At 46.0% G+C, this 24638-nt stretch overlaps 2 protein-coding genes across 5 annotated transcripts; one reads left to right on the forward strand and one right to left on the reverse strand.

Annotated features, from left to right (window-relative positions):
- Nucleotides 1-2: 2 nt before the first annotated feature.
- PQBP1 (polyglutamine binding protein 1) lies at nucleotides 3-3889 on the reverse strand. Of its 4 annotated transcripts, none has more exons than XM_055438568.2 (7): nucleotides 3744-3889; nucleotides 3243-3327; nucleotides 1449-1560; nucleotides 1095-1207; nucleotides 659-937; nucleotides 395-455; nucleotides 3-222 (listed from the first exon to the last, which is right to left on the reverse strand). In XM_055438568.2, exons 2-7 carry the CDS (start codon nucleotides 3307-3309, stop codon nucleotides 66-68), a joined length of 789 nt encoding a protein of 262 aa, XP_055294543.1. In that variant the 5' UTR covers nucleotides 3310-3327; nucleotides 3744-3889; the 3' UTR covers nucleotides 3-65. The 4 variants fall into 4 exon arrangements, with proteins under 4 accessions (XP_055294543.1, XP_055294540.1, XP_055294542.1 ...); XM_055438565.2 differs by having other exon boundaries at nucleotides 395-458; nucleotides 3744-3886; XM_055438567.2 differs by lacking the exon at nucleotides 3744-3889 and adding an exon at nucleotides 3520-3654 and having other exon boundaries at nucleotides 395-458.
- A 76-nt stretch (nucleotides 3890-3965) lies between these two features.
- TIMM17B (translocase of inner mitochondrial membrane 17B) lies at nucleotides 3966-7955 on the forward strand. Its single transcript, XM_055438569.2, has 6 exons — nucleotides 3966-4100; nucleotides 4963-5062; nucleotides 6055-6118; nucleotides 7034-7162; nucleotides 7253-7363; nucleotides 7452-7955. The coding sequence occupies exons 1-6, from the start codon at nucleotides 4075-4077 to the stop codon at nucleotides 7538-7540; spliced, it is 519 nt and encodes a 172-aa protein (XP_055294544.1). The 5' UTR covers nucleotides 3966-4074; the 3' UTR covers nucleotides 7541-7955.
- The last annotated feature ends 16683 nt before the right edge of the window (nucleotides 7956-24638 follow it).

The raw sequence follows: 24638 nt of genomic DNA on the forward strand, positions 1-24638 counted from the left end.
CATGATCCACTGAAAAGCTTTTATTAAAAACCCCAGGGCGGGTGGGGGTGGGGGTGGGGGTAGGTTCAGTCCTGCTGCTTGGTTCGGGAGGCCTCGGCATTGGCCCGGAGAACAGCCCCTGGGGAGGGGTAAGGGCGCTGCTGGAAGAGGGGCCCGGCTGCTGTCGTGTCTGCACCTGTCTTGGCCTCATTCCGCTTGGGAAGTCCCGTTGACCATGTGCCCCTGGGGAGTGACAGAGGGTCAGGGGTGGAAACGTCTAATATGTGTTATGTGCCAGGCACCCTCGCCCCCAACAGATGATGAAGGGGGAAAGGGGATAGTGAGGAAGAAAGGAATGATCAGTGGTGCAGTGAGTCAAGGAAAAAGGAAGGGGTCTTGAAGGGTGGTCACTTACCGGGGTGCATCTGAGTATGAGCTGGGGTCCATGGGGTCTAATTCTTCATCCTTTCGGCTTGCTGCTGTGGAAGTACATAGCAGAGTGGGGTCTTCCACAGTGGCACAAGGAGTCCTGTGTCACCGAGCTCTTCTATCCCCAGAAGTGGAGCCTATGATCGCCAGGCCCCAGGCTCTGGCACTCACGAGGAGCCAAGTGAGGGTTTCCTTACACTGTGGGCCCCTGGCACTGTGTGCCTCCCCGCCCCGCCTCACTCCAGCTTACCCTTCTTGCTCTTGGGGTAGGGAGCCAGCTCCTCCCGGCGATGGTGGCGCCGTTCTTTGCTCTCTTCTCGGTCGGCCTTGTCATACCCGCGGTCCCGGTCCCGGTCCCGTTCTCTCTCTCTATCTACCTTGTCATAACCACGCTCCCGGTCCCTGTCAGACTTCTCATGGTTCCGCTCTGACTTCTCATGGCTGCGGTCTGACTTCTCATGACCTCGGTCGGATTTCTCGTGGCCACGGTCTGATTTCTCATGGCTCCGATCCAGCTTCTCCTCAGCGTCTGGGGACACGAAAGCCTTGTGATCCTCCTCCCACCTCGGAACCCAGCAGCCTTGGCCTCCAGCAGCCTCCCATGCCTGGGCTGGGCCTTCTGGTCTTACCCGCCCCTCCTTGATCCACTAGAAGGCCCTGAGGCACCCTTGTATCTGCCAACTCACCCGCATTACTGCTCCTGAGCTTCTTGGCGGATTTGGTAACAACAGAGTTGGGGTCATGTGGGGAAAGCCAGGACACAAGGTCTGTGTCCACATTCCAATAGTAAGGAAGTCCGCTGTGAGGCAGTGAGAAGCGGGGAAGACAGGGAAGGAATGTCATCACAGATCTCCTCTCCTTGTAGCCTCAACCCGTCTCCCCAATCTCTGCCTGTACTTGCCCCATTCCAGGACCCCACAGGGAAGACCCCCCCAGATCTCTTCCCCAGTGGCCCCCATTTACCTCTACCCAGGGACAGCACAGGAAAAGTGAAGTCAGAAGTTAGCTCTCCCTTCCCACCCCCATGTTGTCAGGCTCACCAGGAAGGGTCAAACACCTTGTACCAGCTTGGTGGCAGGCCCTCCAACCTGGTAGCCTCATAGTCCACAGGATCATCGTCATAGTCCTCAGCAATGATCTCTTCCTCTGGTTCTGGCAGGACAAGGAAGGGAAGAGGACAGCAGTAAGGACCAGGGAGATTCCCATCCTGCAATCAGGGCGTGGAGAGACACACATTCATGTGGACTACGTGTGTGTGCATGTGTGCCAGGTCTCACATGCCAGAGCAAATACTGCTCATGTTCCAAATCCAAGTATCTGAATATCAGGATTTACCAAAAAATTTACTCAAATCTGTTCTGTTTACGGGTACTGCCACCAAACTGGATTCAGACTTTAGATAAGGATACATTTTTTAAAAAAAAGTATCTATGTTTATTCAGAATCTGAGTTCAAATAGTATGTGACACTGTACTATGCAAATTTGGATAAAATGGGTTTCAACAGCAAGGGGTTTACCTAAAAATATGTCCAAATCTATTCAGCTTCCACGGCTGGCAAATATGGGGTTTCTGACTCCTATATATTGACTAGCAAGTTTGGACAGCAAGGGATTTATCCAAACACTTCTCTGAATCTTTCAGTTCCTGATGCCTGCAATAGTTGTCAGCTACTATCAACAGAATAAAGAAAGGTGTATGAGTACTTGGACCTCAGTAGTCCTATCACAGACTTCACCTATGTATATAGTTAATAATGAAATGTATATGTCAGCAACAGCATAGTGCCTGTCACACAATAGGCCCCAAATAGATGTCAGCTACAATCATTAGTATTGTTAGTAAGATACATAGTTAGTACAGGGCCTGGTAGCAAACAGCCTTAAAATAAATACCATATCAATATCATTATTATTAATAACCAAAGATCTTTGTTTGGCACACAACAGGCTTGTAATAGATGTCGCTTATCAATAAAGTGAAAATAAGATGAGTTTTCTAGTACCTGGCACACCTTAGCCCAAAATAGATGCCAGCTTTTATTATTATTGATAACTAAGGATGCTGGGAAAGGTTGGGGGCGGGAGGAGAAGGGGACGACAGAGAATGAGATGGCTGGATGGCATCACCGACTCTGTGGACATGAGTTTGAGTGAACTCCGGGAGTTGGTGATGGACAGGGAGGCATGGTGTGCTGTGATTCATGGGGTCGCGGACAGTCAGACACGACTGAGCGACTGAACTGAACTGAACTGAACTGAAGGTATAAATACTAGCAACAGCAGCACAGTAGGCCTAAATGATAGATCCTATCATTACTTTATATACTGTTAACCACAATGTATATGATAAGCACTTAAGTAGACTCAAAATACATGTCAACTATTGACATGGTGAACAGTAAGGTATGGACAACTCACACAGTGCTTAGCTCCACAGCAGGTCTGAAACAATGTTATCTACTAGTATGGTACAGACCAAAGTATCAGCACCCTGCAACCATACGTGGCCCACAGGAGGCTGCCATAGGTGTCAGCTTACTGCTATTGTCCTTATTACACTTCCAGTAATTAACTGATGGGTTAAACTTTGGCAACAGAAGACCCCAAAATACGCATCAACTGTCAGTATTAAGGACGAAATGTCTATTCCCCACCTCACCTCCCCATAGGATAGGAACAGGGGTCAGTAATACGTATTGTTAACAAGGAAATGCCTGCCACCCCACTGCTTGCTGCACAATAGGCCCATGCTAGATATCAAGTGGCAGTATCCACAACAAAGTGCCTGTCAAGCCTGGCACATGGTAGGCCTCTCTTCTCTTAGTTCTCTCACCAGGCTCCAAGTGTTTGAGGATGCCTCTCTTGGCCAAGCGGGTCTGCAACGCAACGGGCAGCGGCATAGCGGATTGCAGACAGGCCTACGGAAAGACAGACAGACTGAAAAACAGCTCAGATGATAACTGAATCTGGTTACAAGAGTAACCAAGCACCTCCCCGCAGCACGGACTCAATCTGGACCCCCACCTACCTATCTACACTAGGAGAGAGACAGACCCTACCCGCTGAAAGGTGGAAGGGGTTGTAAACAGCAATATTACCAACACTCTCACCAAACTCTGCTCTCCCAGGCCAGTGGTTCCAGCACCGGGTTCCCGTCCTAGGCCCAGGCTCCGCCTATCGCCCAAGGGGCCAAGCGCAGCTCCCCCGCGACCCAAAATGGTTTCACCCAACGTCCCCCAAAGGCTGCTGGGTGGGAGGAACCAAAGCGCTGGGATGGGGGAGCACAGTGTAACACCTCCTCCAGCTCCAAAAAATGCGCCCACCCTGACATTACCAATACAGTCACGCAAGTAGTGGAAGACTGTCCAACTGGCCACTTCTCTCTCCTCGTCTCTATGAGCGCCAGGACCACACGACTCTCTTCTCCCAAAGCACAGAATGACTTTCTTTCTCCCCGAGCTTAGAGGTAACTGGGCGACGCTCACGCAGTAAAAAGATGACGCAAACCTACCTAGCCAATGAGAGTGCGCTTTGGTTTGAAGTCTGGCGAAACAACTGAACCGCTGCCCTGGGATAGGTGGAAAGCTCGGGCGACTGTATACGTTTCCAGTGGGGGTGTGGCCCGGCCAGGGTTTAGCCATACTGCGCGGCCGGACGCCGGCGCCATGGAGGAGTATGCTCGGGAACCTTGGTACAACGAGGGGCATAGGTGTCGGGACTGTTGCTGCGGCGCCCCGGCCAGCGGTGGGAGGCGGGTGGGGGAGGCACGGGCCACACAGCGTTACGTCTCAGACTCAGAAGACTTTTTGTTGTCTTCTGCTCCTCTCCACTTGGTTTCTCTCACTCGGGCTCCGTTAAAAAGGGCCACAATTGTGTGCCTGCAGGAGAAGGTGCGGTGCAGGACAGACCACGTTTCCCTTGATTCCGTACCTCCCAGTTCCTCTGTTAAAGACACGCTGGTCGAATCCATTCCAGCCAGGGGGTGGTAAGGTGTTGAGCGGAAATCCCCTGGAAAAACATATGGTTTTTCCCAGGCCGCTTTGGTTAATGCCGGCGGGGCCTGGATGAGCCTTCCAAGCCATGACCATGATTGTGGTCATGGAGGGATGCTGGGTCCTCTTCACGGTATGCGCTTCATTTTTCCCAGTTGTGCGAGGGTGAGAAGGGAAGAGGGCGTGGCTTTGTTGGACGTGCTCATTGTCGGAAAAAGGAGTGCGACCCCATTCTGCTTAAGGAACAGTGCCTGCAACACCTGTAGCGTAATTCAAACGTGCCAATTATTTCCCTCTCATCAATTCATTTAATCTTGGATAGTAGTCAATCAGTTGGTTGATTCCCTGGTTGGCTGTGAAGGGGAGGGCGGACAGGGCCAAGACTGATGTTTTCCCCACTTCGCATTATTTTTTGCTTAAATGAGGGGGAAAATAATCCCAGTATTATCTGAAGTGCTAGTTCTCATTTGGGTGACGTATTGCTCCCAGTTGGAAAGAGATCTTGTGACTTGGCATGAGGGAGCGCTCTCATTAACCTCATCCTCCCCTTCCCGCTTGCAGCCCATGGCGAATTGTGGATGATTGCGGTGGAGCCTTCACTATGGGTGTTATCGGCGGTGGAGTCTTCCAGGCCATTAAGGGCTTCCGCAATGCCCCTGTCGTGAGTCCTAGCCTTCCCTGGGTGCTGCTGAGGTCCTGCCCTGACCACATGGGATACTGTTCTGAAACTGTTTGGAACTGCCAGTCACGTGCACTTATTCATTCTGGTGTCTGCTTACCTACTATGTGCCAGGCCTAGCTCCAGAATCTGGGAGTTTGGGGGAACTGCAAACATGACCTCTGACCCTCACCCTGCTGGAGCTCCTCGGAAATGCTGTGCTGTCAAAAGGGTCAAAAAAGCAAAACCTAATTGTGTGCAAAGACAGTCAGATTTTACCTAGAGCCAGATTCTGGGTGGGAAGCCTGGGAAAAGGGAAGTGACGAGTTTTAACTGGCAGGAGGAGGACAGCCTTAAAGTTGAGCAAATGCTTTTAATGTAACATAATCAATTCTCTCTGTCTGACAACACTCCCCATTTCCCTTCTTGGGAGATCTCATCAAATGTCATGACTTTAAATGCCATCCACTTGCCAAGGTCTCTGCAATTTATCTAGCTCTGTACCTCCTCACCTCCTGGCACTCTCTTTCCTGAATCTTTGTCCAGGTTTCTCCTTCTCATCCTCAAGGTCTCAGAACAAATGCCCCCTTCCTTTAAGAGGCCTTTCCTGACCTCTCAGCCACTCATTTCCTCTAGGGTCCTGATTGCTGCCTGAAGCTATCTTGTTTATCTGTATCCTTATTCAGGATCTGTCTCTCCCACTATAATGTGAGCTCTTGAGAGGGTAGGGGCCAGGTCTACCTTGTTCAGTGCTGTATCCCTGCATATACCACGGTGCCTGGCACATCAGTGCTAAGTACTGAATGAATAAATAACTTCCTATCCTAGCTCTGAGAGCACTTGTAGTGGGCCCTAGTTCTTGGACACTTCTCCACATCTCTACCCTTGAGGCCCCTAACAGGTTTCCTGCCTCCATTACTCTCTTAAAAACTAGAACCTTATCGGTCAGTGACCGGAACCCTGCTCTGACTCCCTTCCTCCTCACTTTCCCTCAGGGAATGCGGCACCGATTGAGAGGCAGTGTCAATGCTGTAAGGATCAGAGCCCCTCAGATTGGAGGTGAGAGGTTTGGGGAGACAGGTGTGATAACAGAGTTGGGGATGCTTGCTCCTTGGAGTCTAGACTGCAAGTTGAGGGTCCAGAGTCTAGTCCCAGCTCTGCCTGGGGCTTCCTGGGGGGAGTGCTGTTTCTTGGCAGTTTCATATGGGTGAGTTCTGGAGTTTAAATCCAGCCCCTGGCTCTTCCCTGATGTCTGTGTGACCTTGGGCTAGTGACTGAACTCTCTGAACCTCACCTGTAACATGGGAATGATAAAAGCAGTAACCACCTCAATCAGTTTTGTAGTTTATGTAACTTACATAGTACTTACTAAGTGCTGGTTGCTTGCTAAGCACTTTGATAATATTAACTAATATAAATTTTCAGAAGTCAAGTAACATGCAGTGTGTAGATCAGGTCGTGGCACATGGTAAGACTTCTGTAAATATTTTAACTATCATTGTTACCTGGCTCTCCTCACCCATGTCCTTCTCTCCAAAACCCAGGTCAGATTCCAATTCTATGTGGTAGTTACGAAGGTCAGAGTTGCTCTGTTGAAAGTCATATAGACAGGAGTTCCCAGGTGGCCTAGTGGTTAGGATTCTGGGCTTTCATTGCTGTGACCTGGGTTCAGTCCCAGGTTGGGGAACTGAGATCTTGAAAGTCCCATGACAGGGCCAAAAAAAAAAAGCCACATTGAAGCAGATAAGTCTGCTTGTAACCATGTATCCGCTCCCTGTGAAGGTGAAGGGAGTGCTGATGGGGATTATAAAGAGCCTGAAGGAGCTGCCACAGGGACAGATGGAGATTATCCTCTAGGAGTATGCCATCTGCCTTTATGTCTGGTTATTTTCCCCATTCTTTGCCACAGTATTCCCTGAGCCATGGTTTCTCAGGACTTCCTGCGGACACTGATTAGGCTTTGGTTCCCCACAGGTAGCTTTGCTGTGTGGGGGGGCCTGTTTTCCACCATCGACTGCGGTCTGGTGCGGCTTCGGGGCAAGGAAGATCCCTGGAACTCCATCACCAGTGGAGCACTGACTGGAGCTGTGCTGGCTGCCCGCAGTGAGTGCCCCAACCCCAGCCCCCAGCCCCTTCCAGCCTGCTCTGCCTGTTCTCACCGCTTTCCACCTCCCTGCCCACTCCTTTCTCCAGGTGGCCCATTGGCCATGGTGGGCTCGGCAATGATGGGAGGCATCCTCTTGGCCCTCATCGAGGGTGTTGGCATCCTTCTCACTCGCTATACTGCCCAGCAGTTCCGCAATGGTGAGTACCCAGTGAAGCTGGTCAGGGAGAGGTGGGAAACGCTGTCTTGTCTCCTCCACTCACGTTTACCTGTTTATCTCCTCTCCAGCACCCCCATTCCTGGAGGACCCTGGCCAGCTGCCCACTAAGGAGGGTACCCCGGGCCCAGGCTACCCCAGCTATCAGCAGTACCACTGAGGAAGTGACCGCCTATTACCGCCACTGTGGGAGCTCCTCCTCGGTCCCCTCCCCGATGATCTACCTCGAAGGGAGGGCTGGCTCCCAGTTGGCCCATGGGACCCTCGAGAGGGCCTCTATCTGTTCCCTTATCCCAGGTTGGGGGTGGGGCACCCCAGCTGCCCTGATGGATGGGTCCCTTTTCTCTCAGGGCACCCCAACCCCCACTCATGTGTAACACGCTCTCACCCCAATCCCTTTGCATGGCACTCTGATGAGTATTTAAAGCCAGTTTTGAAAACGCCTGTGTATGTACTTGAGCCACCCATAGGAGCCGCTCCCTAGGACAAGCGGCAGAGCCCTCTTCAGGGATGTGGGAACCATCGCATTTGGAGTCACACAGAGAGTCGTCTCTAATAAAGGTTTGTGGATGAGTGAGTGGGAGGGGGTCTATGAATCAAGATGGGAATAGTACATGAATAAGGATGTGCGGGGGCCAAGTGGTGAAGCACAAGCAGACAGAAGGGGAACAGGCTTAGAAAAGGAGTGAGGGGTGGAGGGGGTGGTTCAGCATGTGGCACCTCTGAGTCCTCTTCCCTACGTCCCCATTGCCAAGGCTGAGAAATCTGACCTCACAATCAACAGTCTGCCTAGATAGCAGTCCCCGCATCTGTGAAGATAATTTCCCCCTCCATGTGGCTTCATCAGGGACCTGGGATGGAAGTAGGGATCCAGGAGACCCAGCTTCCTTGAAGAAGGTACCTTTAGTTTCCTCTTCTGCACCACAGCCATATTTGTGCTCTATGATGCTCAGTGTTGTCAATATTTAAGAGTACCACAGAATAACCAGAAAATGATTATTCATTTGGGGGTGAGGTAGGGATTATGGGAAAGAGAACTTCCTGGATAGTCATTGGCCCCAAACACTGTCTCTTGTGTGCCCTACAAGTGTGGGGCAGATGCCTCCACTGGGGTGCAGATGGCCTCATGGGAGACACACAAACTGTCCATTTTGTGCAGAGGTGGAAATGCTCTCTCTCTTATACAAAGTCACTCCCTGGGGGTGCAAATGCTGAGTTCTTAGGCCTCCTAAGGCCTCAACGAGGACCTAGTGATCCTTGATGGTGGTAGAACTGCAGCACTCCTTGATGGACTCAGTGCCAGGTATGGGCAGCCGGCCCGTGCCTGTAGCTCTCAACGTCACAGCAGTGCCCTAGCCTTGAATTTAGAGACTCCACCACCACGCCACCAGCAGCAACACGGATGCCAGTGCAGGACCCGGTCTCCAGCCAGACCCAGGGTATCTCGGTCTGCAGCCCTTGTGTTTATAGGCCACTTCCATCGGTCCCGCCCATTTGGTACACCTAGGCCTCACACTTCCTGACTTCCAGACCCCGTTCCCCACTGTTTCCAGACCCCACCCTGCTCCTATCAAACAGGCATGCTCTAGCTCTTCTGAGTGTTGTTCTCCTGTCAGCCCTCTGTTTCCACCATCCTCAGCCCTCTGTAATGTCCACAGACGTCTCTAGGATCCTCCCGCTGTGGTCTACCCTCTCTCCCACTCAGCCTTCTTAGCCTCCTTCAGGCCCTCTGTGTATCAGCTCCAGCTCTTCTGAGGCCCTGCCCCTGCTGTGTCGCTTTCAGTACATTTCAGTTCAGTCACTCAGTCATGCCCAACTCTTCGTGACCCCAGGCTTCCCTGTCCATCACCAACTCCCGGAGCTTGCTCAGACTCATGTCCATTGAGGTGGTGATGCCATGCAAACATCTCATCCTTTGCTGTCCCCTTTTTCTAATGCCATCAATCTTTCCCAGCATCAGGGTCTTTTCCAGTGAGTCAGTTCTTGGCATCAGGTGGCCAAAGTGTTAGAGCTTCACTTCAGCATCAGTCCTTCCAGTAAATATGCAGGACTGATTTCCTTTAGGATTGACTAGTTTGATCTCCTTGCAATCCAAGGGACTCTTGAGTTCTCCAACACCACAGTTCAAAAGCATCAATTCTTTAGTGCTCAGCTTTCTTTATGGGCCAACTCTCACTTCTGTGCATGATTACAGGAAAAACCACTGCTTTGACTAAGCAAACCTCTGTCGGCAAAGTAATGTCTCTGCTTTTTAATATGCTGTCTAGGTGGTCATAGCTTTTCTTCCAAGGAGCAAGCATCTTAATTTCATGGCTGCAGTCACCATCTGCAGTAATTTTGGAGCCCAAGAAAATAAAAGTCTCTGTTTTCCATTGTTTCCCCATCTGTTTGCCGTGAAGTGATGGGACCAGATGCCATGATCTTAGTTTTTTGAGTGTTAAGTTTTAAGCCAGCTTCTTCACTCTCGTTTTTCACATTCATCAGGAGGCTCCTCACTTCATCTTTTCTTTCTGCCATAAGGGTGGTGTCATCTGCTTATCTGAGGCTATTGATATTTCTCCTGGAAAACTTGATTCCAGCTTGTGCGTCATACAACCCAGCATTTCACATGATGTACTTTGCATATAAGTTTAATCAATGTGACAATACATAGGCTTGACATGCTCCTTTCCCAATTTGGAACCAGTCTATAGTTCCATGTCCAGTTCTAACTGTTGCTTCTTAACCTGTATACATATTTCTCAGGAGGCAGGTAAGGTGGTCTGGTATTCCCATATCTTCCAAGAATTTTCCACAGTTGTGATCCACACAGGCAAAGGCTTTGGCGTAGTCAATAAACCAGAAGTAGATGTTTTTCTGGAAATCTCTTGCTTTTTCTATATTGCAGTGGATGTTAGCAATTTGATCTCTGGTTCTTCTGCCTTTGGGCTTCCCTTGTGGGTCAGCTGGTAAAGAATCCACCTGCAATGCAGGAGACCTGGGTTCAATCCCTGCGTTGGGAGGATCCCTTGGAGAAGGGAAAGGCTATCCATTACAGTATTCTGGCCTGTAGAATTCCATGGACTGTATAGTCCATGGGGTCTAAATCCAGCTTGAACATTTGAAAGTTCTCAGTTCACGTATTGTTAACGCCTCACTTGGAGAATTTTGAGCATTACTTTGCTAGCATGTGAGATGAGTGCAATTGTGCAGTTGTTTGAACATTCTTTGACATTGCCCTTTGGGATTGGAATAAAAACTGACCTTTTCCAGTCCATTGGCCATTGCTGAGCTTTCCAAATTTGCTGGTGTATTGAGTGCAACACTTTAACAACGTCATCTTTGAGGATTTGAAATAGCGCAACTGGAATTCCATCACCTCCACTAACTTTGTTTGTAGTGATGCTTCCTAAGGCTCACTTGACTTCACATTCTAGGATGTCTGGTTCTAGGTGAGTGATCACAGTACTGTGGTTATCTGGGTCATTAAGATCTTTTTTGTATAGCTCTTTTTTTTTTTATGCCAGTACCATACTGTCTTGATGACTGTGGCTTTGTAGTAGAGCCTGAAGTTGGGCAGGTTGATTCCCCCAGTTCCATTCTTCTTTTTCAAGATTGCTTTGGTTATTTGAGGTTTTTTGTATTTCCATACAAATTGTGAAATTATTTGTTCTAGCTCTGTGAAAAATACCGTTGGTAGCTTGATAGGGATGTCATTGAATCTATAAATTACTTTGGGTAATATATTCATTTTCACAATATTTATTCTTCCAATCCACAAACACAGTATATTTCTCCATCTATTAGTGTCCTCTCTGATTTCTTTCACCAGTGTTTTATAGTTTTCTATATATAGGTCTTTTGTTTCTTTAGGTAGATATATTCCTAAGTATTTTATTCTTTTCATTGCAATGGTGAATGGACTTGTTTCCTTAATTTCTCTTTCTGTTTTCTCATTATTAGTGTATAGGAATGCAAGGGATTTCTGTGTGTTGGTTTTATATCCTGCAATGTTACTATATTTATTGATTAGCTCTAGTAGTTTTCTGGTAGAGTCTTTAGGTTTTTCTGTGTAGAGGATCATGTCATCAGCGAACAGTGAAAGTTTTACTTTTTCTTTTCCAATTTGGATTCCTTTTATGTCTTTTTCTGCTCTGATTGCTGTGGCCAAAACTTCCAAAACTATGTTGAATAGTAGTGGTGAGAGTGGGCACCCTTGTCTTGATCCTGACTTAAGGGGATACGCTTTCAATTTTTCACCATTGAGGATAATGTTTGCTGTGGGTTTTTCATATATAGCTTTTATTATGTTCAGGAATGTTCCTTCTATTCCCGCCTTCTGGAGGGTTTTTATCATAAATGGATGTTGAATTTTGTCAAAGGCTTTCTCTGCATCTATTGGTATAATCAAATGGTTTTTATTTTTCAGTTTGTTAATGTGGTGTATTACATTGATTGATTTGCAGATATTGAAGAATCCGCATCCCTGGGATAAAGCCTACTTGGTCATGATGTATGATCTTTTTAATGTGTTGTTGGATTCTGATTGCTAGAATTTTGTTAAGGATTTTTGCATCTATGCTCATCAGTGATCTTGGCCTGTAGTTCTCTTTTTTTTTGTGGCATCTTTGTCAGGTTTTGGTATGAGGGTGATGGTGGCCTTATAGAATGAGTTTGGAAGGTTACATTCCTCTTCAATTTTCTGGAAGAGTTTGAGTAGGATAGGTGTTAGCTCTTCTCTAAAGTTTTGGTAGAATTCACTTGTGAAGCTGTCTGGACCTGGGCTTTTGTTTGCTGGAAGATTTCTGATCACAGTTTCAATTTCCGTGCTTGTGATGGGTCTGTTAAGATTTTCTATTTCTTCCTGGTTTAGTTTTGGAAAGTTGCACTTTTCTAAGAATTTGTCCATTTCTTCCAAGTTGTCTGTTTTATTAGCATATAATTGCTGATAGTAGTCTTTTATGATCCTTTGTATTTCTGTGTTGTGATGTCTCCATTTTCATTTCTAATTTTATTGATTTGGTTTTTCTCCCTGTGTTTCTTGATGAGTCTGGCTAGTGGTTTGTCAATTTTATTTACCTTCTCAAAGAACCAGCTTTTGGCTTTGTTGATTTTTACTATGGTCTCTTTTGTTTCTTTTGCATTTATTTCTGCCCTAATTTTTAAGATTTCTTTCCTTCTACTAACCCTGGGGTTCTTCATTTCTTCCTTTTCTAGTTGCTTTAGGTGAAGAGTTAGGTTATTTATGTGACTTTTTTCTTGTTTCTTGAGGTATGCCTGTATTGCTATGAACCTTCCCCTTAGCACTGCTTTTGCAGTGTCCCACAGGTTTTGGGTTGTTGTCTTTTCATTTTCATTCGTTGCTATGCATATTTTGATTTCTTCTATGATTTGTTGGTTATTCAGCAGTGTGTTGTTCAGCCTCCATATGTTGGCATTTTTAATAGTTTTTCTCCTGTAATTGAGATCTAGTCTTACTGCTTTGTGGTCAGAAAAGATGCTTGGAATGATTTCAATTTTTTGAATTTACCAAGGCTAGATTTATGGCCCAGGATGTGATCTATCCTGAAGAAGGTTCCATGTGCGCTTGAGAAGAAGGTGAAATTCATTGTTTTGGGGTGAAATGTCCTATAGATATCTATTAGGTCTAACTGGTCTATTGTATCATTTAAAGTTTGTGTTTCCTTGTTAATTTTCTGTTTAGTTGATCTATCCATAGGTGTGAGTGGGGTATTAAAGTCTCCTACTATTATTGTGTTATTGTTAATTTCCCCTTTCATACTTGTTAGCATTTGTCTTACATATTGCAGTGCTCCTATGTTGGGTGCATAAATATTTATAATTGTTTTATCTTATTCTTGGATTGATCCTTTGATCATTATGTAGTGTCCTTCTTTGTCTCTTTTCACAGCCTTTGTATTAAAGTCTATATTATCTGATATGAATATTGCTACTCCTGCTTTCTTTTTGTCTCTGTTTGCGTGGAATATCTTTTTCCAGCCCTTCACTTTCAGTCTGTATGTGTCCCTCGTTTTGAGGTGGGTCTCTTGTAGAAAACATATATAGGGGTCGTGTTTTTGTATCCATTCAGCCAGTCTTTGTCTTTTGGTTGGGGTATTCAACCCATTTACATTTAAGGTAATTATTGATAAGTATGATCCCATTGCCATTTTCTTTATTGTTTTGGGTTCGAGTCTATACAACCTTTCTGTGTTTCGTGTCTAGAGAAGGTCCTTTAGCACTGAGAGCTGATTTGGTGATGCTGAATTCTCTCAGCTTTTGCTTGTCTGTAAAGCTTTTGATTTCTCCTTCATATTTGAATGAGAACCTTGCTGGGTACAGTAATCTGGGCTGTAGGTTATTTTATTTCAAGACTTTAAGTATGCCCTGCCATTCCCTCCTGGCCTGAAGAGTTTCTATTGAAAGATCAGCTGTTATCCTTATGGGGATCCCCTTGTGCGTTATTTGTTGCTTTTCCCTTGCTGCTTTTAACATTTGTTCTTTGTGTTTGATCTTTGTTAATTTGATTAATATGTGTCTTGGAGTATTTCGCCTTGGGTTTATCCTGTTTGGGACTCTCTGGGTTTCTTGGACTTGGGTGATTATTTCCTTCCCCATGTTAGGGAAATTTTCAACTATTATCTCCTCAAGTATTTTCTCATGGTCTTTCTTTTTGTCTTCTTCTTCTGGGACTCCTATGATTCGGATCTGTTTAACATTGTCCCAGAGGTCTCTGAGTTTGTCCTCATTTTTTAAAATTTGTCTTTCTTTTTTCCTCTCTGTTTCATTTATTTCTACCATTCTATCTTCTAACTCACTTATCCTATCTTTTGCCTCTGTTATTCTACTCTTGGTTCCCTCCAGAGTGTTTTTTATTTCATCTATTGCATTATTCATTGTACATTGACTCTTTTTTATTTCTTCTAGATCCTTGTTAAACCTTTCTTGCATCTTCTCGATCCTTGTCTCCAGGTTATTTATCTGTAACTCCAATTTGTTTTCAAGATTTTGGATCATTTTCACTATCATTATTCAGAATTCTTTATCAGGTAGGTTCCCTATCTCTTCCTCTTTGGGTTGGTGGGCATTTGTCCTGTTTCTTGCTGGGTATTTCTCTGCCTCTTCATCTTGCTTATATTGCTGTTTGGGGTGGCCTTTCCATCTTCTGGCAGTTTGTGGAGTTCTCTTTATTGTGGAGTTTCCTCGCTGTGGGTGAGGTTGGATGGGTGGCTTGTCAAGGTTCCCTGGTTAGGGAAGCTTGTGTTGGTGTTCTGGTGGGTGGTGCTGGATTTCTTCTTTCTGGAGTGCAGTGAAGTATCCTGTAATGAGTTATGAGATGTCAGTGGGTTTGGAATGACTTTGGGTAGCCTGTATATTGAAGCTCAGGGCTATTTTCCTGTGTTGCTAGAGAATTTGCATGGTATGTCTTGCTCTGAAACTTGTTGGCCCTTGGGTGGTGCTTGGTTTCAGTGTAGGTATGGAGGCATTTGGTGAACTCCTATTGATTAATGTTCCCTGGAGTCAGGAGTTCTCTGGTGTTCTCAGGATTTGGACTTAAGTCTCCTCCCTCTGGTTTTCAGTCTTATTTTTGCAGTAGCCTCAAGACTTCTCCATTTGTTTTAGCTTCTTCTGTTTGCTGGTCTCTTCAGTGTCTAATTTCCGCCCTGACACTAGGGGGCGGTGGTGGACACTTTTTAAGGCTCACTTGTTCAGTCGTGCTGTGCGGAGGGAGGAACGCTGTAGACAAATATCACTGGCGTCTGTGGGGAGTGCTCGCAGTGTCTCGGCCACACTGGGTTTGGCCCCACTCACAGCATGTGCGCTGTCCCAGTCTATACTGCACAGGCTCTAGGTTGCTCTGCCGGGAACTGTCGGAGGCTGGTGCTGGGTTGCATGCACATCCCAGGTCTAAGCCGCTCAGGTTCAGGTACTTGGGTACTCCACAAAGGCACAGACTCGGTTGGGTATGTGTTTTGTGCCCTTCCCCGGTCTGAGTGGCTTAGGTGACCAGGTATTTGGCGAGTGTGGTCACCTCCCTGGTCCCTGCCGCTCAGTTTTCTGGGTGTACAACTGGCATACCTTCTCAGGTGGGTGTTGACTGGCCAGAAACCCAAGAAGTCTTGGTTAGCAATGAAGCCTGCCTGCAGTTTGGTATCGGATTCCTCTCTGGGGCCGCGATTGCCCCCTTCTGGCTCTGGCTGCCCTCCCCTGCCTGTCTTAGCGGGGGATGGGGCATGAGCCATCCGCAGCCAGCTAGCTCTGCTCAGTCCTTTGTTCTGTGAGTGGGTCTGGCAGAATCTTAGGTTAGTGCTTTTCGCCTTTTCACGGGGTAGCTATCCCACAGTCTGCTTTGCTGTCTCCAGTTAGCTCTCTCAGATTGCCCTCGCGGCATTCAGGCTGAGTCCTCACTGTAAGCAATGCAGCCCATGCCTCCCTGCCCAGCCCCCACTTGCTAGTAGGGGATGTGGGCGTCTGTGCTGCTTCTCTGCTGGGAGTTACCATTGGGCACGTAATCTGTGTGTTTTAATTATTTATTTCTTTTTCCTCCCAGTTATGTTGCCCTCTGAGGTTCCAGGGCTTGCCACAGACTCGCCAGTGAGAGTGTTTTCTGGTGTTTGGAAACTTCTCTCTTTTTTAAGTCTCCCTTCCCGGGACAGAGCTCCGTCCCTACCTCTTTTGTCTCTCTTTTTATCTTTTATGTTTTTTTCCTACCTCCTTTCGAAGACAATGGGCTGCTTTTCTGGGTGCCTGATGTCCTCTGCCAGCATTCAGAAGTTGTTTTGTGGAATTTACTCAGCGTTCAAATGTTCTTTTGATGAATTTGTGGGGGAGAAAGTGGTCTCCCCGTCCTATTACTCCGCCTTCTTCCTCCCTCCTAGATCCGGCAACTTTCAGGTCTTTTGTTTCTTTAGGTAGATATATTCCTAAGTATTTTATTCTTTTCGTTGCAATGGTGAATGGAATTGTTTCCTTAATTTCTCTGTTTTCTCGTTGTTAGCCACCTCTCCTTAATATCTTCTACTTCTGTTAATTCTGTAGTGTTTCTGTCCTTTATTTTGCCCATTTTTACATGAGATGTGTTCCCTTGGTATCTCTAATTTTATTGAAGAGATGTCTAGTCTTTCTTATTCTGTTGTTTTCCTCTATTTCTTTGAATTGATTACTGAGAAAGGCTTTCTTATCTCTCCTTGCTATTCTTTAGTTTGAATGCTATTCTGCATTCAAATGGGTATATCTTTCCTTTTCTCCTTTGCTTTTCATTTCTCTTCATTTCTCAGCTATTCGTAAGGCCTCCTCAGGTAACCATTTTGCCTTTTTGCATTTCTTTTTCTTGGGGATGTTCTTGATCACCACCTCCTGTACAATGTCATGAACCTCCATCCATAGTTCCTCAGGTATTTTGTGTATCAGGTCTGATCCCTTGAATATATTTCTCACTTCCACTGTATAATCGTAAGGGATTTGATTTAGGTCATACCTAAATGGTCTAGTGGTTTTCCCTACTTTCTTCAATTTAACTCTGCATTTTGCAGTAAGATGTTTATGATCTGGGCCACAGTCGGCTCCCAGTCTTGTTTCTGCTGACTGTATAGAGCTTCTCCATCTTCGGCTGCAAAGAATATAATCAGTCTGACTTGGGTGTTGACCATCTAGTGATATCCATGTGTAGAGTTGTCTCTTGTGTTGTTGGAAGAGGGTGCTATCATTGCTATGATCAGTGCATTCTCTTGGCAAAACTCTGTTAACCTTTGCCCTGCTTCATTTTGTACTCCAAGGCCAAACCTGCATATTACTCCAGGTATCTTGACTTCCTATTTTTACATTCCAGTCCCCTGTGATGAAAAGGACATCTTTTTTGTGTGTTAGTTCTAGAAGGTCTTGTAGGTCTTCATAGAACTGTTCAGCTTCAGCTTCTTCAGCATTAGTGGTTGGGGCATTGACTTGGGTTACTGTCATATTGAATGGTTTGTCTTGGAAATGAACCAAGATCATTCTGTCATTTTTGAGATTGCACTCAAGTACTGCATTTTGGACTGTTCTGTTGACTGTGAAGGCTACTCCATCTCTTCTAAGGGATTCTTGCCCACAGTAGTAGATATAATGGTCGTCTGAATTAAGTTCACCCATTCCAGTCCATTTTAGTTCACTGATTCCTAAAATGTCGATGTTCACTCTTGCTGTCTCCTGTTTGACCAGTTCCAATTTACTGTGATTGATGGACCTAATTTTCTAGGTTCGTATGCAGTGTTGTTCTTTACAGCATCAGTCTTTACTTCCGTCAGCAGTCACATCCACAACTGGGTGTTGTTTTGCTTTGGCTTCCTCTCTTCATTCTTTCTGGAGTTATTTCTCCACTCTTCTCCAGTAGCATATTGGATACCTACCGGCCTCTGGAGTTCATCTTTCAGTGTCATATCTTTTTGCCTTTTCATACTGTTCATGGGGTTCTCAAGGCAAGAATACTGACATGGTTCACCATTCCCTTCTCCAGTGGACCATGTTTTAACAGAACTCTCCACTATAACCCGTCCATCTTGGGTGGCCCTACATGGCATGGCTCATAGTTTCATTGAAATAGACAAGGCTGTGGTCCATGTGATCAGTTTGATTAGTTTTCTGTGATTGTGGTTTTCATTAACAGAGAGCTTAGGCAACTGACCTAAGATCGCAGCTCAGAAGTGGGAAAAAAGAGGGTTTAGGCAACTAGCGTAAGATGACACAGCTCAGAAGTAGAAGCACACAGAGGTCCCGCAACTTGCTTAAGATCACACAGCTCAAATGTGGAAGCACAGAGAGGTTTGACAAATTGCCAAAGATCCAAGCATAGACGTGGAAATTGCCAAAGATCCAAGCATAGACGTGGAAAACCTGAGAGGTCAGGCAACTTGCCTATGATCACTCAGCTCAGAATTTAAAGCACAGAGAGGTTAAACAACTTGCATGAGATCACACAGCTCAGAAGTGGAAACACAGAGAAGTAAGGCAACTTGTCTAACATCACAGAGCTCACACATGGAAGCACAGAGAGGTTAGGTACCTTGCCTAAGATGACAAGAGTTCAGAAGTGAAAGCACAGAGCGTTCAGGCAGCTTGCTTAAGATTACACAGCTGAGAAGTGGAAGCACAGAGAGGTCACGCAAATTGCCTAAGATGACACAGTTCAGGAGTAGAAGCACAAAGAGGTCAGGCAACTTGCCTAAGATCACACAACTCAGGTGGGGAAGCACAGAGCGGTCAGGAAACTTACACCTAAGTTCACACAGATCAGAAGTGGAACCCTAGAGTAATTAGGCAACTTGCCTAAGATCACACAGCTCAGAAATGGAAACAGATTCAGGCAGCTTGCTTAATATCACATAGTTCAATTATGAAAACAGAGATATTATGCAACCTGACTAAGATCACAGAGCTCAGAAGTGAAAACGAGAGGTTAGACAGCTAGCCTGAGATCACACAGCTCATACGTGGAATCACAGAGAGGTCAGGCAACTTGGTCTAAGATCGCATAGATCTTAAGTGGAAGCATAGAGAAATTAGGCAACTTGCCTAATATCACACAGCTCCAAAGTGAAAGGACAGAGAGGTTAGGCAATTGCCTAAAATGACAGGTTGCCTAAAATGACAGGTTGCATAACATCTCTGTGTTTTCATAATTGAACTGTGTGATACTAAGCAAGCTGCCTGAATCTGTTTCCATTTCTGAGCTGTGTGATCTTAGGCAAGTTGCCTAATTACTCTAGGGTTCCACTTCTGATCTGTGTGAACTTAGGTGTAAGTTTCCTGACCGCTCTGTGCTTCCCCACCTGAGTTGTGTGATCTTAGAGCTCAGAAGTGGAAGGATAGAGAGGTCAGGCAACCTGCCTAAGATCACACAGCTCATATGTGCAAGCTCAGAGAGGTCAGGCAACTTGCCTAAGATTCCACTACTTAGAGATGGAAGCCCAGAGAGACTAGGCACCTTGGGTAATATCACACAGCCAAAAGTAGAAGCACAGAGAGGTCCTGCAACTTGCCTATGATCATATAGACCAGAAGTGTAGGCCCACAGAGATCAGGCTACTTGTGTAAGATCACACAGCTCAAATGTGGAAGCACAGAGAGAGTAGGCAATGTGCCTAAGATCACACAGCATAGATGTGGAAAAACTGAGAGGTAGGGACCTTCCTAAGATGATACAGGTCAGAAGTGGAAGCACCAAGAGCTTAAACAAGTTGCCTAAGATCACACAGCTCTGATGTGGAAACAGAGAAGTTATGCTATTTCCCTAAGATAGCACAGCTCAAATGTGGAAGCACAGAGATGTCAGGAAACTTAAATAGATCACACAGACCAGAAGTGGAAGCATAGAGAAATTAGGCAAATTCCTAAGATCACACATCTCAGACATTGAAGCACAGAGAGGTCTGGCAACAGACATAAGATCACAGAGCTCATTAATGGAAGTACAGAGAGTTTAGGCAACTTGCCTAAGATCACAGAGGTCTGAAGTGGAAGCATAGAGAAGATAGGCAACTTGACTAAGATAACAGCTCAGATGTTGAAGTACAGAGGTCAGGAAACTTGCCTGAGATCACACAAATAAGAAGTGGAAGCATGGAGACATTAGGCAATGTGCCCAGTATCATACAACTCAGATGTGGAAGCAAGTAGAGGTTGTGTAACTTGCCTAAGATAACAGCTCAGAAGTGGAAGCAAAGAGACTTTAGGCAACATACCTATAATCACACAGCTGAGAAGTGGCAACAGAGAGTTCCTGTTGGAACTCACTAAAATCACACAGCTCCAATGTGGAAGCACAGAGAGGTTTGAGAAGTTGCATAAGAACACACAGCTCAGAAGTGGATGCACAGAGAAGACAGGCAACTTGCCTAGGTTCACACAACTCAGATGTTGAAGTACAGAGAGGTCAGGAAACTTGCCTAACATTACAGTGCTGTGAAGTGGAAGCACAGAGATGGTAAGCAACTTGTTAAAGATCACACAGCTTAGAAATGGAAGCACAGTGATGTCATGAAACTTGCTTAAGATCACACAGCTCAGAATTGGAAGTACATACAGGCAATTTGCCTTAGATCACACAGCTCACATATGGAAGCACAATGAGGTTAGGCGACTTGACTAAGATGACAGAGCTCAGAAGTGGAAGCATAGATAGGTTAAGCAATTTGCCTAAGACCACACAGCACAGAAGTGGAGAGGTCAGGCAATTTGAATAAGATCACACGGTGCAGAAGTGGAAGCACAGAGAGTGTAGGCAACTTGCCCAAGATCACAGAGTGTATATGTGGAATAACAGAGAGGTCAGAAACTTGACTAAGATCACCCAGCTCGGAAGTGGAAGCACGGAGAGGTCAGGCAACTTGCCTAAGATCACACAGCTCTCTAGTAGAGGCACAGATAGGTCAGACAACTTGCTGAAGATCACACAGATCGTAAGTGTGGAAGCATCTAGATGTCTGGGAACTTGCCAAAAATCACTCAGGTCAGATGTGGAAGCACAGAGATGTTCAGCAACTTGCCTAAGGTGACAGAGCTCAGAAGTGGAAGCACAGAGAAGTTAGGCAAGTTCCCTAAGATTGCACACCTCAAATGTGGAAAAAGGGCGAGGTCCTACAAATTGCCTCTGATCACGCAGATCAGAAGTCGAAGCATAGAGAGGTCTGGCAACTTGCCTGTGATCACACCACTCAAAAGTGAAAGCACAGAGAATTCAGGCAACTTTCCTAAGTTCACACAGGTCTGAGGTGGAAGCCCAGAGAAGTTAGGCAACTCCGTAAGATCACACAGCTCAGACATGGAACCACAGAGAGGTTAGGCGACCTGCCTCAGATGACAGAGTTCAGAAGGAGAAGCATGGAAGGTTAGGCAACTTTCCTAAGATGACAGAGCTCAGAAGTGGAAGCACAGAGAGGTAAGGCAAGTTGCCTAAGATCACACAGCTCACATATGGAACACAGCGATGTTATGCAACTTGCCTATGTTGACAGAGCTGAGAAGTGGAAGCACAGAGAGGTTAAGCGAGTTGCCTAAGAACACACAGCTCCTCGGTGGACAAACGGGGAGTTGTGCAACTTGGCTATGATCACAGCAGAAGTGGGAGCACAGAGATCAGGCAAACGTCTGAAGATCACCCAGCTCAAAAGCAGAAGCACAGCAAGGTCAGGCAACTTGTCTAAGTTCACAGAGCTCGTGTATGGAAGCACAGAGACGTTGGGCAACTTGTGTAAAATCACACAGTACAGATGTGGAAGCACATAGAGCTCAGGCAAGTTGAATAAGATCACACAGCTCAGAATTAGAAGCAGTGACAGCTTAGGCCACTTGCCTTAGGTCACTCGGCTCAGAGGTAGAAGCACAGAGAAGTTAGACAACTTGCCTAATGCCACACAGGTAAGAAGTGAAGCAAGGAGAGATCAGGCAGCTTGCCTACGATCACAGAGCTCAGACGTGGAAGCAAAGAGGGGTTCACACAGCTCAGACGTGGCAGCACAGAGAGGCCCAGAATCTTGCCTAAAAGCACACACCCAACTGTGGAAGCTCAGTGAGGTTTTTTCAACTTGCTTAAGATGACAGAGCTCTTAAGGGCATGAGGGAGAAGGTTCCATTCATGTCCATGAATGGAAGGACAGAGAGGTTAGGCCAGGTGCCGTCGATCGCACAGATCAAATGTGCAAAAAGGAAGAGTTCCTGCAAATTGCCTATGATCACCCAGATCAGTAGTGGAAGCATAGAGAGGTCAGGCAACATGCCTAAGATCACACAGTAGCCAGGTAGAAGCACAGACAGGTTAGGTAATTTGCCTAAGGTCACACAACTCCTAGGTGGAAGCACAGAGAGATTAGACAACTTCCACAGGATCACACAGCTCAGAAGTGGAAGAGCACGGAGGTCAGGCATCTTGGCTCATGTCATCCACTCAGAAGTGGAAGCACATAGAGGTAGGCAAGTGTACTAAGGTCAAAAAGCTCAAAGAGGAGGCACAGAGAGATCAGGCAAGTTTACACCGGTCAGAAGTGGAAACACAGAGAGGACAGGCAGCTTGTCGAATATCACACAGCTCCAAATGGAAGCAAAAAGAGGTCAGGAAACTTGCCTACAATCACACAGCTGTTAAGTGGAAGCACAGAGAAGTTAGGCAACTTGCCTAAGATCACACAGCTCTCTAGTAGAGGCACAGATAGGTCAGACAACTTGCTGAAGATCACACAGATCGTAAGTGTGGAAGCATCTAGATGTCTGGGAACTTGCCAAAAATCACTCAGGTCAGATGTGGAAGCACAGAGATGTTCAGCACCTTGCCTAAGGTGACAGAGCTCAGAAGTGGAAGCACAGAGAAGTTAGGCAAGTTCCCTAAGATTGCACACCTCAAATGTGGAAAAAGGGCAAGGTCCTACAAATTGCCTCTGATCACGCAGATCAGAAGTCGAAGCATAGAGAGGTCTGGCAACTTGCCTGTGATCACACCACTCAAAAGTGAAAGCACAGAGAATTCAGGCAACTTTCCTAAGTTCACACAGGTCCGAGGTGGAAGCCCAGAGAAGTTAGGCAACTCCATAAGGTCACACAGCTCAGACATGGAACCACAGAGAGGTTAGGCGACCTGCCTCAGATGACAGAGTTCAGAAGGAGAAGCATGGAAGGTTAGGCAACTTTCCTAAGATGATAGAGCTCAGAAGTGGAAGCACAGAGAGGTAAAGCAAGTTGCCTAAGATCACACAGCTCAAAAGTGGAAGTACAGAGAGCCAGGCAATTTGTCTAAGATAACACAGCTCACAGAAGCACAGAGAGGATAGGCTACTTGCCTAAAGTCACATAGTTTAGCAGTGGCAGCACAACAGATCAGGCAACTTGCCTAAGGTCACCAAGCTCAGAAGTGGAAGCACAGAGAAGTTAGGCTATTGTCTAAAATCACACAGGTCAGAAGGGGAAGAGCAGACAGTTTAGGCAGCTTGCCTGAAGTCACACAGCTCAGATGTAGAAGAACAGACAGGATACACATGGGACCTAAGAGCACAGAGCTCAGATGTGGAAATACAGAGAATGCAGGCAACGGCTTGATATCACACAGCTCATTGTGGAAAAACAGAGAGGTCAGAAAACTTGCCTAAGATCACAAAGCTCAAATGTGGAAGAACAGATAGGTCAAGCAATTTGCCTAAGATCACACAGCTAGAAGTGGAAGTACATAGAGGTGGCAAATTGCTGACTATCATAGAACATAGAATGGGAAACAGAGGTCAGGCAACCAGCCAAAGATCACACAGCTCAAATGTCGAAGGAGGGGTCATGTAATTTGACTAATATCACAGAGTTCAGAAGTGGAAGGAGGATGGGCAAATTGCCTAAGATCACACAGCACAGATGTGGAAAAACTGAGAGGTTAGACAACTTGCCTAAGATCGCAGAGCTCAGAAGTGGAAGCACAGAGAGCTTAAACTAAGCTGCCTAAGATGGGACTGGAATGCAAAAGTAGGAAGTCAAGAAACACCTGGAGTAACTGGCAAATTTGTCCTTGGAGTACAGAATGAAGCAGGGCAAAGGCTAATAGAGTTCTGCCAAGAGAATGCATTGGTCACAGCAAACGCCCTCTTCCAACAACACAAGAGATGACTACACATGGACATCACCAGATGGTCAACACCAAAATCAGATTGATTATATTCTTTGCAGTCAAAGATGGAGAAGCTCTATACAGTTAGCAAAAACAAGACCGGAAGCTGACTGTGGCTCAGGTCATGAACTCCTTATTGCCAAATTCAGACTTAAATTGAAGAAAGGGAAAACCACTAGACCATTCAGATATGACCTAAATCAAATCCCTTATGATTATACAGTGGAAGTGAGAAATAGATTTAAGGGACTAGATCTGATAGAGTGCCTGATGAACTACGGACAGAGGTTCGTGACATTGTATATGAGACAGGGAGTGAGACCACCCTCATGAAAAAGAAATGCAAAAAAGCAAAACGGCTGTCTTAGGAGGCCTTACAAATAGCTGTGAAGAGAAGGGAAGCAAAAAGCAATGGGGAAAAGGAAAGATATACCCATTTAAATGCAGAGTTCCAAAGAACAGCAAGGAGAGGTAAGAAAGCCTTCCTCAGTGATCAGTGCAAAGAAACAGAGGAAAACAATAGAATGGGAAAGACTAGAGATCTCTTCAAGAAAATTAGAGATATCAAGGAACATTTCATGCAAAGATGGACTCAATAAAGGACAGAAATATTATGGACCTAACAGAAGCAGAAGATATTAAGAAGAGGTGGCAAGAATACACAGAA

This window comes from Moschus berezovskii, chromosome X, assembly GCF_049115385.1.
Source record: "Moschus berezovskii isolate FMDL1 chromosome X, NW_MosBer_1.0, whole genome shotgun sequence".
In the NCBI taxonomy this organism is placed as follows: Eukaryota; Metazoa; Chordata; class Mammalia; order Artiodactyla; family Moschidae; genus Moschus; species Moschus berezovskii.